The sequence below is a fragment of the Equus caballus genome, chromosome 25, assembly GCF_041296265.1.
Source record: "Equus caballus isolate H_3958 breed thoroughbred chromosome 25, TB-T2T, whole genome shotgun sequence".
In the NCBI taxonomy this organism is placed as follows: Eukaryota; Metazoa; Chordata; class Mammalia; order Perissodactyla; family Equidae; genus Equus; species Equus caballus.
This window is the reverse complement of record NC_091708.1, coordinates 43390630-43405042: the sequence shown is the minus strand read 5'-3', so window position 1 is coordinate 43405042 and position 14413 is coordinate 43390630. Positions and strand designations below refer to the sequence as shown.

Here is a 14413-nt window from a genome sequence, read left to right as displayed (position 1 = left end):
GAATCCCAGCTCTGTGGCGTCCTGGTTCTATGACCTAAAGCAGGTTACTTCACCTCTTTGAGTCTCAGTTTCCTTATCTAAAAAGCAACCGGTTGTCGTGAGGACTGAAGAAGACAAGGCATACTTAGCTTGGTGCTTGACGTGGGGAAGGCCTCAGTTACTGTCAGCTTTTATTATTGCTTATATTTCCCTTAGCGGGTGAAACTGCCAGTCATTTTGGATATAATCACTTCTGTCATTTACACGGTGAATTAAATATGTCATTATTGAGAAATAAGTCTTTGGTGATGGTTGTTGTATTAAACATTCACTTTTTCCAGTTAATTTTAGGATTGCTTTTGATTTCTTTAATATAGAAAGACAACCTCTTGGCCTTAAAGAAAGGAAAAGCAAGATTGTACGATTAACTTGGAAAACAGCTTGAACCTCTCAACTTTGGCTGTTAAGGGCTTTCATAGCCAATGATAGGGTAGCCTGTGTTTATTCATTCCACACGTGTTGACTGACACCTGCTGCATGTTGCCCATGGCTGGGGTCTGGAGACACAGTGGGGCTCAGAATAGAAAGGCCCTCGCTTGCACAGACCATGGATCCAAAGAGGGTCAGCAGCTATGGGGCGAGTGACTCCAGAATGCTGCCTCAGTTATGAGTGGGTCCATTTGTCATGTAAGCTGGTCCTGTCTGTGGCCCCGTCATCCCGTGGAAACTCCTGGAAGGGCTGTAGAAACAAGTTCTCCCCCTCCCCCGCATAATCGCAGGTGAGCATGAACACACTCGTGACACGTCACTCAGCTCCAAGCAGTTCTCCACCGGGTGTCAATCCCACGCCGACCAGAGCTCCTTCAGCAAGTCCTGGCGTAACCGAGGCCCTGCAGGAGCTTCTCTGGTGGCAACGCCCTTGTTATGTCTTCCCTGCACCGTCAATTTTTAATATGTTTGTTGCCGGATGCATTCCTTTTCATTCCTTCCTCAATTGCTTTTCTGTTCCCTGATTCCCCTTTGATATGTACTCTCACTTGACACACCCAGGCTCAGAGCAGCCCTTTTATATTTTTCAGTGACCTTTTTCTTTTCTCTCAGCAGGCAGCAGTGGGGCTTCTTTTTTTCTCACTCTTGCTTCTATTTAAAATTTACCGGGTGCCTTTCTGTTCCTCTCCCCTCCAGTCTGCTGTGGGCAGCTGCTGAAAGAGGCCGTGGCAGACAAGTCAAAATTTGGCGAAGTTATCCAGCCCTTTTTTGAAAAGGACATGGCAGGTAGGCCACACTTCCCGCAACTTCCACAGCCTTCCAGGCTCTGAGAGAGAGTTTGCTCCCTGCTCAGCTCACTGAGCACCTTCGGGCTCAGGCTGCAGAAAACAACCGGGGAGTGAAAATTGGGCTTGCGTGTAAGCAAAGGCTCTGTTTTTGTTCCCTGGTCAAGCCTCTTGGCTTCCGAGTCTGTCCCAAGTGAGGGGACTTGTGGCTGTGCTGTGTTATCATGGGCAGTGTTTCTATTTCTCAAGAACATTTGCTTTCTGTGCCTAATCACACTTAAAATTGAGAGCCAAGAGAGGCCACCGAGCTGCCTACATCCTCCGTTATTTGGTGTACAAAAATGCTATGGGCAAGTATTCCGATTTAATCAGCAATCAGAAGCCAGAAGGTTCAGACAGCTTTGCAGACACGATGACTGACCGGCCGTTGGTCTTCAGGGGTTTAGATGCTACCTGTTTGATAGCGGAGGCTGGACTGGATAGTCTTTCCTATGATCTAGAATCTGACAGCATTCCCTGGATCTGACTCCTAGGAAGGGTCCCTTTGAGATCCTTCTAGTCCAGTTTCCTGAATCCACAAATGAGCCACAGGGAAGGGACTGAGCTGCCAAGGCCACACAGCCAGTTCATGTCTGTGCTCCTTTAGACCCCATGTCGCTTCCTTGGGGCAGTGTATTTTCCACAGATCCACGTCTTCCTCTCTTGTATAAAGTGCTATAGCTCCTGTGTGCAACCAGTATGAGCTCAGTTATCAAGTCTGATACATATACTTAGTATGAAGAAAATCAACTGAGAAAGAAGCTGCCATTGTAATGGACAATGAGCGCGTTGCCTGGGACACCCTCCCGGCAGAATGCTCATTGCCTTCCACCATTTTCTGGATGGAGTAAGTTGATGAGGACGCACATAAGGATAGGCTGCTTGCTCCTAGCCATCAGTTCAAAGAGCCCCTTGGGGATGACGTCCTGGCCTGACTCTCTCAACTTTCCTTAAGATGTTCTAGTCCCCGGGGTGAAGTTCAAGTGAGGTGGAGTTGGATCCATCAGACACAATGATCTGCATCGGGCTGGGTCAGTGAGTGAGTCTGTTCATTCCCGACTCACTGGAATGGTAAATAGAATGAGGGGGAGGCAGGCACCAGGTGAGAATAAAAACCAGTGCAAGCTTTGGTGCCTCCCTGTCTGGCTCAGATCCCACGGCCAGCTTCACCAGCCACGTGGCCCATCTCAGAGCCCCAGGCTTCCTGGTAGTGAGACGGAGACAGAACTCTCTAGGTTCCAGGGTCCCGTGAGGACGGGGCGTGATGCGCGTGCACAGTGCCTGGGGGCCGGCTGTTGTCAGAGAGTAACAGCAACAGCAATGGTCGAGTGCCTGACGCACGCCCAGCAACACCAGCTTCCCGTTTGTTGGGGTGGGGGGTGGTAATTAGAACCCTAAAGAATGTTTGTTGAATAAATGAGTGTGATAAGTTAAGTTAAATGTTGCTGCATAGTAGTCCACTGCACGGGTGATAATTTAATTCCCCACTAACATAGATTTGTATTGTTTTAAATTGTGCTGCGCAGCGTTCCATTGTGTGGGCTGGATGATAGTTTGTTTCATTCTCCACTAACAAGCATTAGGTGGTTCAGAAAGAAGCCCGGTGACCAGCGCGTGAGCCAGTGGTAACAATGGGTGAATCCGGGCAGGGATATGCAGGAATTCTTTGACTCTTCTTGCAACTTTTATGTACTTTTGAATTTTTTTCAAAATAAAGTTACAAAAAGTAAATATGTGGGTGGTTTCCAAATTTGCAATTCTCCAATGATACTATAATGCATAACCTTATACCTACACAGGTTTGTGAACAACCCTGATTATCTTAGGATAAATTGATGGACTGGGTCAAAGGTAATGCCCATCCACAATTGTGACCAGTCGCATTGTACTGAGGTACACTCCTGCCATCGTTCCCCGGGAATGCTCCTGTTCTCTGTGTCTTTGCCATCTCTGGGTATTGCCAAGTTACTCGTTTTCTATTGCTACTGAAACAAACTTAGTGGTTTAAAATAACACAAATTTGTCATCTTACAATTCTGGAGGTCAGGAGTCTTAAAATCAAGTGTCAGCAGGGCTGCAGTTATTCCTGAGGCTCGGGGGAGAATCTGTCTCCTTGCCTTTTCCAGCTTCCAGAGGCCTCTTCCTCCATCTTCAAAGTCAGCAGTGTAGCATCTTCAAATCTCTCTCTCTCTCTGACCACTAAAAATAAACCCAAGGAGTCTTTTCGTTGGTGCTCAAGAGGCAGAGCTGTTTTTTTGTTTTGGGGGGTTGTTTGGTGACTCCAAAGGAAACTGAGTGCACAATTTCCAATTTCCTATCAAGCTAGCGAGTGGTGGGCAGCTTCACTCTTCGACGCTTTGTGCTGATTTTTTTCCTCTATGGCCCTTGGTTCACTTAGACTCTGTGGCTTTATACTTTGGCCCTTCCTACAACATTAAAGACACAACCACCACCAATATCATATCTTTCTAAGAGAAGCAATAAATTCTGTCATTTCACTAATCCTGATCTTGCAGGGATAACAAAGAATGCATTTACATTCGTAACCACTAACAGCGTCTCATTAGTGGGCTGTGGAGAAGCTGCGGAGAAAACCAAAGCATTCAACTCGCAGAGGAGGAGCACTGGAACCACCCGGTCTGGCGGGGGCCCACTTCACTACCAGCTGAGACAGAAAGACAGTGTAAATGATTCTCCACTGAATTGGGTTTCCAAGGAAAGAACAGACTGAGCACGGAAACTCTGTGTAGCCAACCACAGCCTTGCTTCTCTGGACAGCTGCAGGTGGCAGCCCAGCCGAGCCTCTGCTTCTGGAATCCAGCGTTGCTAACGTCTGGGACTCAAGTCGAGATGGACCACTGTTTGGGGTTTGGGGGTGGTAATCCTTTAGGAGACAGACCCAGAGTTTGCTGGGAGCATCGGGTGGAGAATGTGGCGAGATCTGAGGGCACATGTGGGCTTCCTAATATGCCCTCCAAGTCCAGGCCTGGGGACAAGCCAGGTGAGATGCAGAGGTGGCCCCTTACCACACAGACAGCCCCACCCCCACAGTGGGGATGGGGAGACTGGCCCCAGACCTTCCCCAGGAGGAGCCCTGCCTGAGGGGAGGCAGAACTGGGAAGGGAAGTCCTCCACACTGGAGCAAGCGCCAGCCAGCTGGGGGACGGGAGCCAAGGGACAAGGCCAGTTCCTCTCTGAGGAAGAGTGAGGCAGAGATGTGGAAGGAACACAGAATTCATCTTCCCAGCACTGCCCTGGAATCAGGAGGCTCCTCCGGAATACTCAAGAGCAGCGTGGCACAGCCCCAACGCTTTCAGCCCATTGACACACCTTCCAGAAGAGGGGCGCAGTGGTTGCTCCTCCATCCCTTGTCGGGCCCCGTCGAGTCATCTCAGATTCCTCTCTTCAAAATCTAGGCATGTTTCGGATGTCTCTGCCCTGGGTGCCAGCAGCATTCCTGGGAACACAGGAGAGCACCAGGCCACCCCCCTGCATGTGTTTTCGCACATGACATCCAGAAATCTACAACATTCAGGGAGATCAGCTAAAGAGGTGGAGATTCTTGTAAGGATCCGGTGGCCTCATCCCCCTGGGGCAGAGCCCTGGCATCTCTGAACTGGCCGATGTCACTACTGAAGCATCCTACCATGTAGCCAACCCAGTGTAGAAACCCACCCTCACCACCTGCCTCAGCCAGGCAGTGCCCTTCTCGGTACCAGACCTCCTCCACTGAGGACTCTCGGCCCAGTGTTTCTGGCTGCTGGCTGACCGGGTCACACCTTCTGCCCCTCTCTCACTGGGATCCCTGCCTTTGCAGGCTCTTGCCCTCTCTCCTCACCTTGGAGCTGCAAGCCCCAGAGGCAGGCAGTTCTGTGATTGCAGTGCATCTTGGCCACCCACGCTGTCACCACCACCATCACCCGCTCAGCTGAGTAGATCCAGATGTCATCTTTTACCAGCATGGAACCACTTCCTCCTTTTTCCCCCATGGGGTCTCAGATGTTATGTCCCAGTCGTGACCTCTGCAGACTTAGTTATGTTCTTTTTCTGTCCTCACAGGTGCTGCCAACACCTCCTTTTTTCGAATCAGCAACAAAATTAATAACTGTGTTGTTTTCGCCTCTTTCCACATTTACTGGGCAAAAGACTCCAGGGCCCCATCTTAGCTCATCCTAAATCTCTTGATCTCAGGCTCCCGGCGATGGCACTGTGGACAGAGGGTTGGCGAGATGCTTGTTCTGTGCCCTGGACTTTGAAATATATAGGTCTGACCTCCTAAACTCATTCCGACTCTAGCTTCAGCGAACAGAACAAATTTATTCCCCCGGGCTCTGCACACGGCATTCTTTATGCAGCAACCTCCATTACAGTCAACGGGAGTGGGGGCTGCATTCGACACAGGGTCGGGCCTCAAATCATGCAGGCTTAGCTGCCAGGAAGCTCCTGTCACTTTTACGTGGGTACAAACAAGTAAAAACTATTCCAGGCTTTCGGAAAAATAAGTTCTCAGCTGTTTATATACCATTTAAAATGAGATGGTTGGCGCTCATGAACTCTGCTGCCAACATGTACTATGGCAGTGTGTGCACTGTTCTTTTTCTCCCTCCCTGAAATCAGGCACAGGTGCAACTAGATCTCACTCTGCTCAGATCATCGGTGACTCACAGGCCACCACCTCCAAATGGTGTGCTCAGCTTCTTCCCTGGGGCTTCATTCATACCAAAGGGTCTCGTGGAAGGTGATATTTCTTAATTCCAGAGACCTAGAGCTTCCCAAGGAAGGCAGTCTTTGCCCATTGGAATGTCTGGTTCCCCAGTTTTCATTTAATATAAAAACTAGCCCTCCTCCTCGGCCTCAACTTGGCCCATCAGAAAGAAGTCAGCCCTGCTGTATTTTTAGCCTTCTCGGGTAGTTCAGCCATAAATTATGGTCCAGTGGCTGTCGGCAGTAGCTGGAACCTGATTCCAGATTGCTGGGTCTAATTAGTGCTGCACCACCATCTCTTTGGTTCAGAAGAGTTGCCTTCTACCCCAGCTCTGGTGATTGTTTCAGTTCTCGAACATTGCTTGGGCTTTCTCTGGAGACTGGCTACCCAGGGAAGATATTACAACAGCCAAAGGAGTATCTTGTCCTTGTTGGTTGAAGTCTTTGCTCTAAGTGTGTGACATGCTCATCTTGATCTGTCCACATAACACTCACATGTTGGGATTGTCAGGTCAGGGGACCACCAGCGAGGGTGTGTCCCTAGCAGTGGAGTTTGTGAATTAGGCTGTAGCTTTTCACATCTCCTGTCTCGCCAGGAGCAGAAGGGAGGACTGTGCATTCCAACACCTGCTGGCCCGGCTTGTTGGCCAAATTACAATGAGCTCCTAACTCACTTCACCTCCATAACCAACCCCACCCCGTCAGCATCCTTCCAGCAGCTAAAGCAGTTCAATTATCGGAAGGCTCAAATTCCTTGGTGCACACGCCAGACATATACTGACTTTCAGTTGAGAAAACAGCTATTTAATTGGCATAATAACTTCCCCCTAAAAGCACAAGTCCTGATGTGTAGAAAAGAAAACGTGGAAGACAGATCATTAACGAGCGTTACCTGTGCCCCCTCCCGCACGCCCCTGTATTTCCTAAATATTTCTGTCTGGAGAAGGTCCCTCATGGGCCAATAGAACCTGAGAAGAAGTGGGAGATTTGGGAGAGATTCAAGACTCTAATTTGCACCCTTTCTGGTAATGAGACCTCACCGTAGCAAACACAGCCATCGGAACACAAACAAGCCAAACCAGCCCCAAATTGGGATGATTATGAGTGTTTTTGAGAGCCTTCCGTGAGTCCATGTCCCAGGAGGCACAGATCAGAGCTCCGCCGAAGTGCTGCCTTTTTTTAGGGGGAATTAATATTCTCGTCACTAAACGCACACTAAAGATTCAACAATAGACCAGCTTTTCTCTTTTGTTAAAAACTTGCGAAGAGTCGCTGAGTTGAAAGACAAAGTAAATCTTGCCATCTGAGGAGGTAAGCGGAATGCTATTTCTTGTTTTTGCAGTGCAGCCTTGGCGAGCTGCAAGCTGTCTGAGCGTGGAGGGGAGACCCGGAGGGACCTCTGCCCGTTTCCAGCAAGTCTTTGCATGTGGTGTGTTTGTACTAGCTGAAGACAGCGCGTGGCTCTCTAAATAATTTACCAGTTGATTAATAGACTCACAGGGGTATAATTAGGAGAGGGAGAGACGGTGGGTACAGTAACCGGTACAGCGCTTGGGGGAACAGGAGCCTTTATTTTTTTAAAGAAACTTTCTAGGGTGCTGGGCGTTTGAAGATAAGTTGGGAAGAGCTCAGTGCCTCTTCTCTTTTGAAGTGGAAATAGGACAGTTTGAATCCGTCGAGTTTAATTTTTCACAAGCTTTAGGGGCCCCGCAGTGCAACTCCCTTTTTATTATTGAAAAAACTCTACATTTTTCTTTCATTTTTCTGCACACACACACACACACAGTCCAAGCAGTAAGTAATAAACACATTAATTTACTCTTTCATTCAACGTGTATTTTATTCGCTTCACCTCCCCCGGATGTGTCACCACATGTCCCCTTGGCGCCCCCCAGCCAGAGCCCCCACTGTAGGGCTGCCTGGAGGTTGATTAATGGACACCCCTGTAATTTATGCATTTTAAAGGAACCCTCACCTCGGTCTGACAATGCTTTTGAAGTAGCTCCTTTTTTCAAGTCAAACTTTTGACTTTTCCGCTGGGACTGCTACAAAGATTTCCTTATGGAAAGTAGGTAGGAGTCTGTTTCAGCCGGAGAGAAAGCCAGGGCCGAGATGGCCCAGCAGAGCAGCAGGTCTCAAAGCGGTGCTTGCATTCTGAGGGCCAGAAGGCCTGTCAACGAGAATGGTCATAGAAAGGGGTTCAGCGCCCCGTTTATCAACAGGTTCGTGCCCCTAGAGGGGCCAACTCCCTGGTTTTTTAAACTGGACTTTCGTCGCAAAAGTGTGCATCATCTGTCTACATTTTTAAAATAGTGCTTTGTCAGGGCATGACCAAAAGGTCAAAAGGCTTTTTGTTCAATGGCCAGCCCAGTGGGGAAACTGAGGCAGTGAGGGGCTCTCAGTTCACTCATGCATCTGTGCAATGAAATATCTCTCTCCCCACCATGAGTGGGGCTTATCTAGTGCTGTTTTCACCACCTGGCTGTGTCACCATGGAGGGGGAGCTACAGCTGTTTTCGCTGGACTCAGTGTTGACGGAGTGCTTGCTAAGTATCAGGCATCCAGATTACAAAATGAAACAAAACAAAACCCAGACGTTTCTGGGAAGTCTAAGGTGAACCCAGAGGTGCATGGTGTCCTTCTCACTCTGACCAGAGCTTCTGGAAGCGTTTCCCCTCTGTGGGCAGCCCCCATGGCTTCCAACCCACTCAACTGTGAAATTGCCTGCGACAGGCTGGACCCTGAGGCCCCAGCCTCTTCTGTAGGCGGGAGGTCTCCCAGTGCAGCCGGCTGGGCGGCCCCTTTCACACCCCTTGAAGGGGCAGCTGGAAGCCCCTTGCCCTCTGGGAATGTCCTCAGTGGGGAGCTGATGCCTGCGTCTTTCTCCTTGGGCTGTGAGTGGCCTGAGCTGTAGAGGGGGAGGCTGCCCCAGTGACCTCCTGCGGCCCCTCCACCTCAGAGAGAAACAGATCAGGGACATGAGACTTGCTGGGCTTTGTCGGCTAGAAGGTGGCTTGAGGTGTCTCGTAGGAACCTGGCACAGCTGTGATGGACAAGGAGGGAAGCGTGGGGTCCACGCCCTTCAGCTCTGCACCTGTCTACACTGCTCTGAGTGGGAGGGGGCAGAGGGGTGGTGGGTGGAGGTGGGCACGGGCCGAGAGAGGGAGGTTGTTGGGGTGGGGGCACAGGGACGTGGCAGGTGGAAGGGGAGGGAAGAGTGTGGAGTATAAGGGAAGTGCCTGTTCCCGCCTGTGGCATCCCGTGGGATCCAGGGGAGGCAGAGGGCGAGGGAAAGACGACTTTCTCCTCCTCTCCTCTCATCTCAGGCTGCTTTTCTTCACCAGCTGTCTAGACTGCCAGAACTCTGCTCTCGCCTCCCACACCTGCCTTTTGGTCCTGGTCAGGTTAAGGGGAGGAAGCTGGACCTTGTCTGGAACCCCTCCCAGTACCTCGTGTTGCATCTTCCTGCTCATGCCCTGTCTGCCCAGCTGACTGCTCCCCAGTCCCCAGCACCAGCGTGGCTCATCGTAGGAGCTCAGCCGACATTTGTGAATGAGTGAACGAATGAATGTGTGAACGGGGACAGCGTGGTGTGGCCATCCCAGGCAGCCCACACTATGGCGTCCGGGGCCCAGAGGCTCCCCTCTGCTGCCTGCATTTCTGTGTAGGGGAGACACCATTCATCTCGGAGGAACAAAAGGGAGGTCAGGTGGTGAAGGCAGCAGCCTGACGGTTTCTAGAGAGGTGGCCAGCCGCCGTCACTCCCAGACAGTCAAGGGGCAGCTGCCGGTTTGGGCTCTGGAATCATACCATCTGATTCCGGTTCAGACCCTGCCACATCCCAGCTGTGACCTCGGGCAGGCCACTTGGCCTCTCCGGGCTGCGGCGTCCTCAGCTATAAGGCGAGATTTTCACAGGATCAAAGTCACTGGCTCCTTAGGTGTATAAAATGAAATTGTGCCTGTAAAATGTTCAGCACAGTGTATGGCACACCCCAGGCCGTTTGCTGGTTACTTACTATTATCCTTGTTAATAGGAATAGTAGAGTCATCGTCGTAATTGCAGTAGTAATGGTAGCAGCAGCAAGATCGGCTGGGTGCACACGCGTGTTTCACATATGGGTTTTTGGCTATGTCATTCCTTTCCTGGGACTGCTGCCAGCCTTGGGAGCCTGGGCTCTGTGGCAACCAGGAACTGACAGAGCCCCGGGTTGCCGTCTCTTGGTGCCCCACTTATCTAATGCAGCTACCCTGCCATTTGATGGCATAAAATGACGGCTACTGTGTTATGCTCCCGATTCCCTGGATCAGGATTTCAAGCAGGGCGTGGCAGGGGGGCTTGACTCCACCCCATGCTGCCTTGGACCTTAGCTGGCTGGCTCGAATGGCTGGACGTAACTGGGCCAGCTCATCTAAGGCCCTCTATCTGGTTCTCAGTTCTGGTGTCAACTTGGTTCCTTGGCTCTTCTCTCCGTTGCTTCTGCTGGGGCTGCTGTGTCCAAGACGGATTCTTCATCTCTGTGCCTGGTGCCTGGAGTGAGATGCATGGAACAGCCGGGGGTCATAGGCATCCCTCTCCATGCAGCCTCTTCACACGGCAGCTTGGGCCTCCTCACAGCATGGCAGCCTCAGGTTACTCAGCCTTCTTAGTGGTGGCTGGCTGCCCCTAGAACAAGCATCTCAGGGAGCCCCAGGGCAGTGGGGGTGGTCAGGGTGGAGGGTGGAGTAGGCTGTGAGGCTTCTTATGACCTACCTCAGAAGTCCCAGAATGAGCTTCCGCCTGAATCTGTTCACCAAGCTAGTCAATAAGACCAGCCCAGATTTAAGGGGCAGGGGATCGGAGCCCACTTCTCAATGGGAGGAGCAGCCATCTCTAACCTACCTCACCAGGGAAGACTTGAGGAGAACCTTTCAGTTTTCTTCAGGATTGGCTGCGTCCTGTGGCTGTGAGGCAGAACACAGACAGCCTGATGGATCCTCAGGAGCTGGGTGATGGCAGGACTTCAGACATGCCACGTAGGGGCTCACTGAGAGCCCAGAGGCCTTAGGGTCCAATTCTGTTTTAAAGAGGAAGAAAGCCCACTTAGAAGGTAAAGTGACTCCCCCAATGGCACGCTGCCAGCGAAACGCAGAGTGGAGGGCAGAATTCACATTGCTCCTTCCCATGAAAGGTAGTAGAGAGCACAGAGCTTGAGCAAGTGGCCCCAGAGCCAGATGGCCTGGGTATAAATCTGGATCCCACTACCTGTTAGCCATGTGGCCTTAGGCAGGTTACTTCCTCTCTGTTCTCAGTTTCCTAATCTGTAAAATGGGGTTGTTATGAAGATGTCATGAGTTAATACTTGCATTAGAACACATGCATGCTTAGAACAGAGCCAGGCTCATAGTGGGCACCATCACACATTGCTTGTTAAATAACTGTGCCATTGTATATTTTCCATCCCAGAAAACTGGGCTCATGCTTATTCCCTGTCTCCTAGTAGTTTCTGATTTTTGTCTCACAGATCACGTGGGCAACGGCATTCCCACTGCCCTTGAGATGTAGGGGAAAGAACTGATTCTGAGCCCCAACTTCATTAAAATGGGAGAAAAATCGTGTTTCTTTTTGATCTGCATGTACAGTTAATGTTCATATATTGCACATTAAAACAGTCCAGTCCAGGGGCTGGCCCGGTGGCGCAGCAGTTAAGTGCACACGTTCTGCTTTGGCGGCCTGGGTTCGCTGGTTCAGATCCCAGATGCGGACATGGCACCACTTGACAAACCATGCTGTGATAGGCGTCCCACATATAAAGTAGAGGAAGATGGGCACGGATGTTAGCTCAGGGCCAGTCTTCCTCAGCAAAAAGAGGAGGATTAGCAGCAGATGTTAGCTCAGGGCTAATCTTCCTCAAAAAAAAAACAGCCCAGTCCACATGTAGTCTGGCTGGCCTCTTCTCATTTTCCCAGGTACTTTCATATTCCACTGAAAGTTGTAAAAATGTGTTTTAGGATAAGAATAACTAATTATCAAATCATTACACACAGTGTGGCCAAGTGAACATTTTGATTAAAAGTGTTATTCATTTTCTAAGTGAAGTACCGTTTATTTATCGAAGAATGTCTATTTTTAAATGGTCTTTTTTCTCATCTAAAACTTCATTAGAGAGACGGACTGAAGGGTCACTGCCGAGAGCTCTGCCTCTCGGCTGCAGACATGGCAACGGTGTACGGGCATCTCCGTCTTATCTTTGCTTTTTGCCCGAGTAGATGTGGCAGAGAGGGGAGTGATAGAAAGTGGTAGAAAGTGGGGAGCCACTCTTGGAGGGATGAACAGCACACAATATCCTCCTGATTGGTAAGAACCCCAGGGCTAACGTACTTTTCTGGACTTGAACAAAAATCCTATACTAGAAGATGGGTATTTCCCGGCACCATTGTCTACCAAGCAATTGTAAATGCTGTTGTTAAGCAATATAGATGTTAGAACATAGACTTTTAGAAACTAAAGGAGTCTTGGAAGATAACTGTTCCATCTTGTGCCTGGGAAATCCAGGCCCGCCACCACAGGGGCTTGTGGCTTGAGTCTAAGGCAAGTGACTTGAGTTTACCAAGGAGGCAAGCTATCCAGTGGGCTTGCTCCCCACTGAAGGGTGGCAGGGCGCAGCCAATTTGGACAATCGGGTTTCTCCTCAGTATCTCCCTTAGAGGTTTTAGAAATGTTCTGTTTATCATTTAAGCGGTCACTTATAGCGCAGGATCTACAATTGACCAGCAGGTGGCAGTAAATAATAAACAAACAGCATCCCTGACAGCTCCCCCGGCCCCAGGTGCGGGCACTGTTGGTGCTGCAGGTCCTGCTAATACACTCATGACTTCCAGTTACAGCAGCAAAGGGGGCTTGCAGGGCTCAGCTGCCAGGATCCAGTACTGTCCCAGGGTAACAGTCTCCCAGAGATGGCGGGAGGTTAGGTTTCATTGAATTACAGTGATAGTGGGTTTGAGCCTCAAAGGGCCCGACCTGTGTCCTGGGCCGAGCCCGCCCAGCATCCTGGGGAAGAGACACATGTTGGGGTGGGAGGCCTGCTTCTTTCAAGCATCAGTATGCGCGAGATGGAAATGAAAAACAAAACCAAAAGCGACCCTTCTTTCTCCTCCACAGTCCTGCTCCTTTCCAAGACTCCTCTCCCACTGGGCTCAGCTCAGGAGCAGGCAGGACTCAGGAGCTCTGTTGGGATGTTGGGAAGGGAGAAGAGGAGGAGATTCGGAGTCTCCCATGAGCCCTGACAGATAGGCAAATGTCACCTTTACTTTGCTTTCAGGGGGGATTTGAAGAAGGAAGGAAGTTACAGGGGCAGTTACGGGGCAGGGGCTGTATCTGGGAGAGGGGGTAGATGTGTGTAATGTATTGTGTGTAGATGGGTGTGGGGTGTAGAGTGTGTGTGTCTGTGTGTGTGTTATGGAGGTGGATGTGGTGTGTGCGGGATGTATGTAGATGTGTGTGTGGTGTCATAAGGGTGTTGTAGGGAAGTGCGGGGATGTGCAAGTGTGTGCATTGTGCATCTATGTAGGAGTGTGTATGTAGGGGTGTGTGCAGCATGTGCAGGGTTTCTGAGTGTGTGTGTAGGGGTATGCGTGTGTAGCAAGTGTGTCGGGTTGTGTGGTGAGGTGCTCAGCCTTTGCTGCTTTGCCCTGGGGTGGTAGGAGGGTTGCATGGCTTATTTGGGGTTTGTAAATCAATCTTGCCATAAGCACCAGCTGAGGGAGCTGTTTCCTTTTCTCTACTTCCCGTCCTAGCCTTCTGGACCAATTCCAGCAGCCTTAGTGCCCTACATCCCCCTCCCTGCTTCGGCTGAACCCCAGGTCAGGGACACCAACTTATGAGCTGAAATGCAAGGACAGCAGGTGGCAGTGTGGTGTAGCAGGAAGGGCTCCAAGAGAGGCTGGAGCAAGTTCCTTCTGCCCCTTGGCTCCAGTTTCCACTGGAAAATCTCCAGCTGTCCTAGGTGCCTTCTCCAGGCCTCCCTAAGTCCCACTCGTTGGCTCTCTGAGCTGGACTTGACTGAGGATGACGGACATCAGACCTGGAGCCCGGGCAGAGATGTCCTGTCTAGTCATCTCACAGGTGGCCTGACTCCAGTTGGCGCTTTCTCCTCTCCAGAGCTGTGGAAGTGAGGTGCGGGAGGGAGCTTGATGTGGGGCACAGACCTTTAAACAGGAGTGCCTCCCCTTCAAGACAGGGTGGGCCAGCTGTCCTGGGTGGGCTGGGCTCGTCTGGGGGACCTGGGAGGATCCCTGTGGGGCCCGGAAGCCACTCACTGTGACCACAGCTCCCTACCAACCCCTGTGCCAAGCACATCCAGCTGGCAGGGAATAAGTGGATTGAGATTTTAATAACCTCGGGGTCAATGTGAGGACTGCCATCTTTTATAGAAGATC

The 14413-nt window shown here is 50.7% G+C and overlaps 1 protein-coding gene across 6 annotated transcripts in view; it reads left to right on the top strand.

The window, feature by feature from the left end:
• AK8 (adenylate kinase 8) overlaps positions 1-14413 on the top strand; it is a 132205-nt gene that overhangs the window by 61951 nt on the left and 55841 nt on the right. For 5 of the 6 annotated variants that reach the window (XM_070251989.1, XM_023629214.2, XM_070251990.1 and 2 more), the window contains one exon: positions 1165-1254. The exons of the other annotated variant lie outside the window; for it this stretch is intronic. In XM_070251989.1, coding sequence (XP_070108090.1) covers positions 1165-1254 — 90 coding nt within the window. The remainder of the gene's footprint in view (positions 1-1164; positions 1255-14413) is intronic. 6 annotated transcript variants of the gene reach the window in all.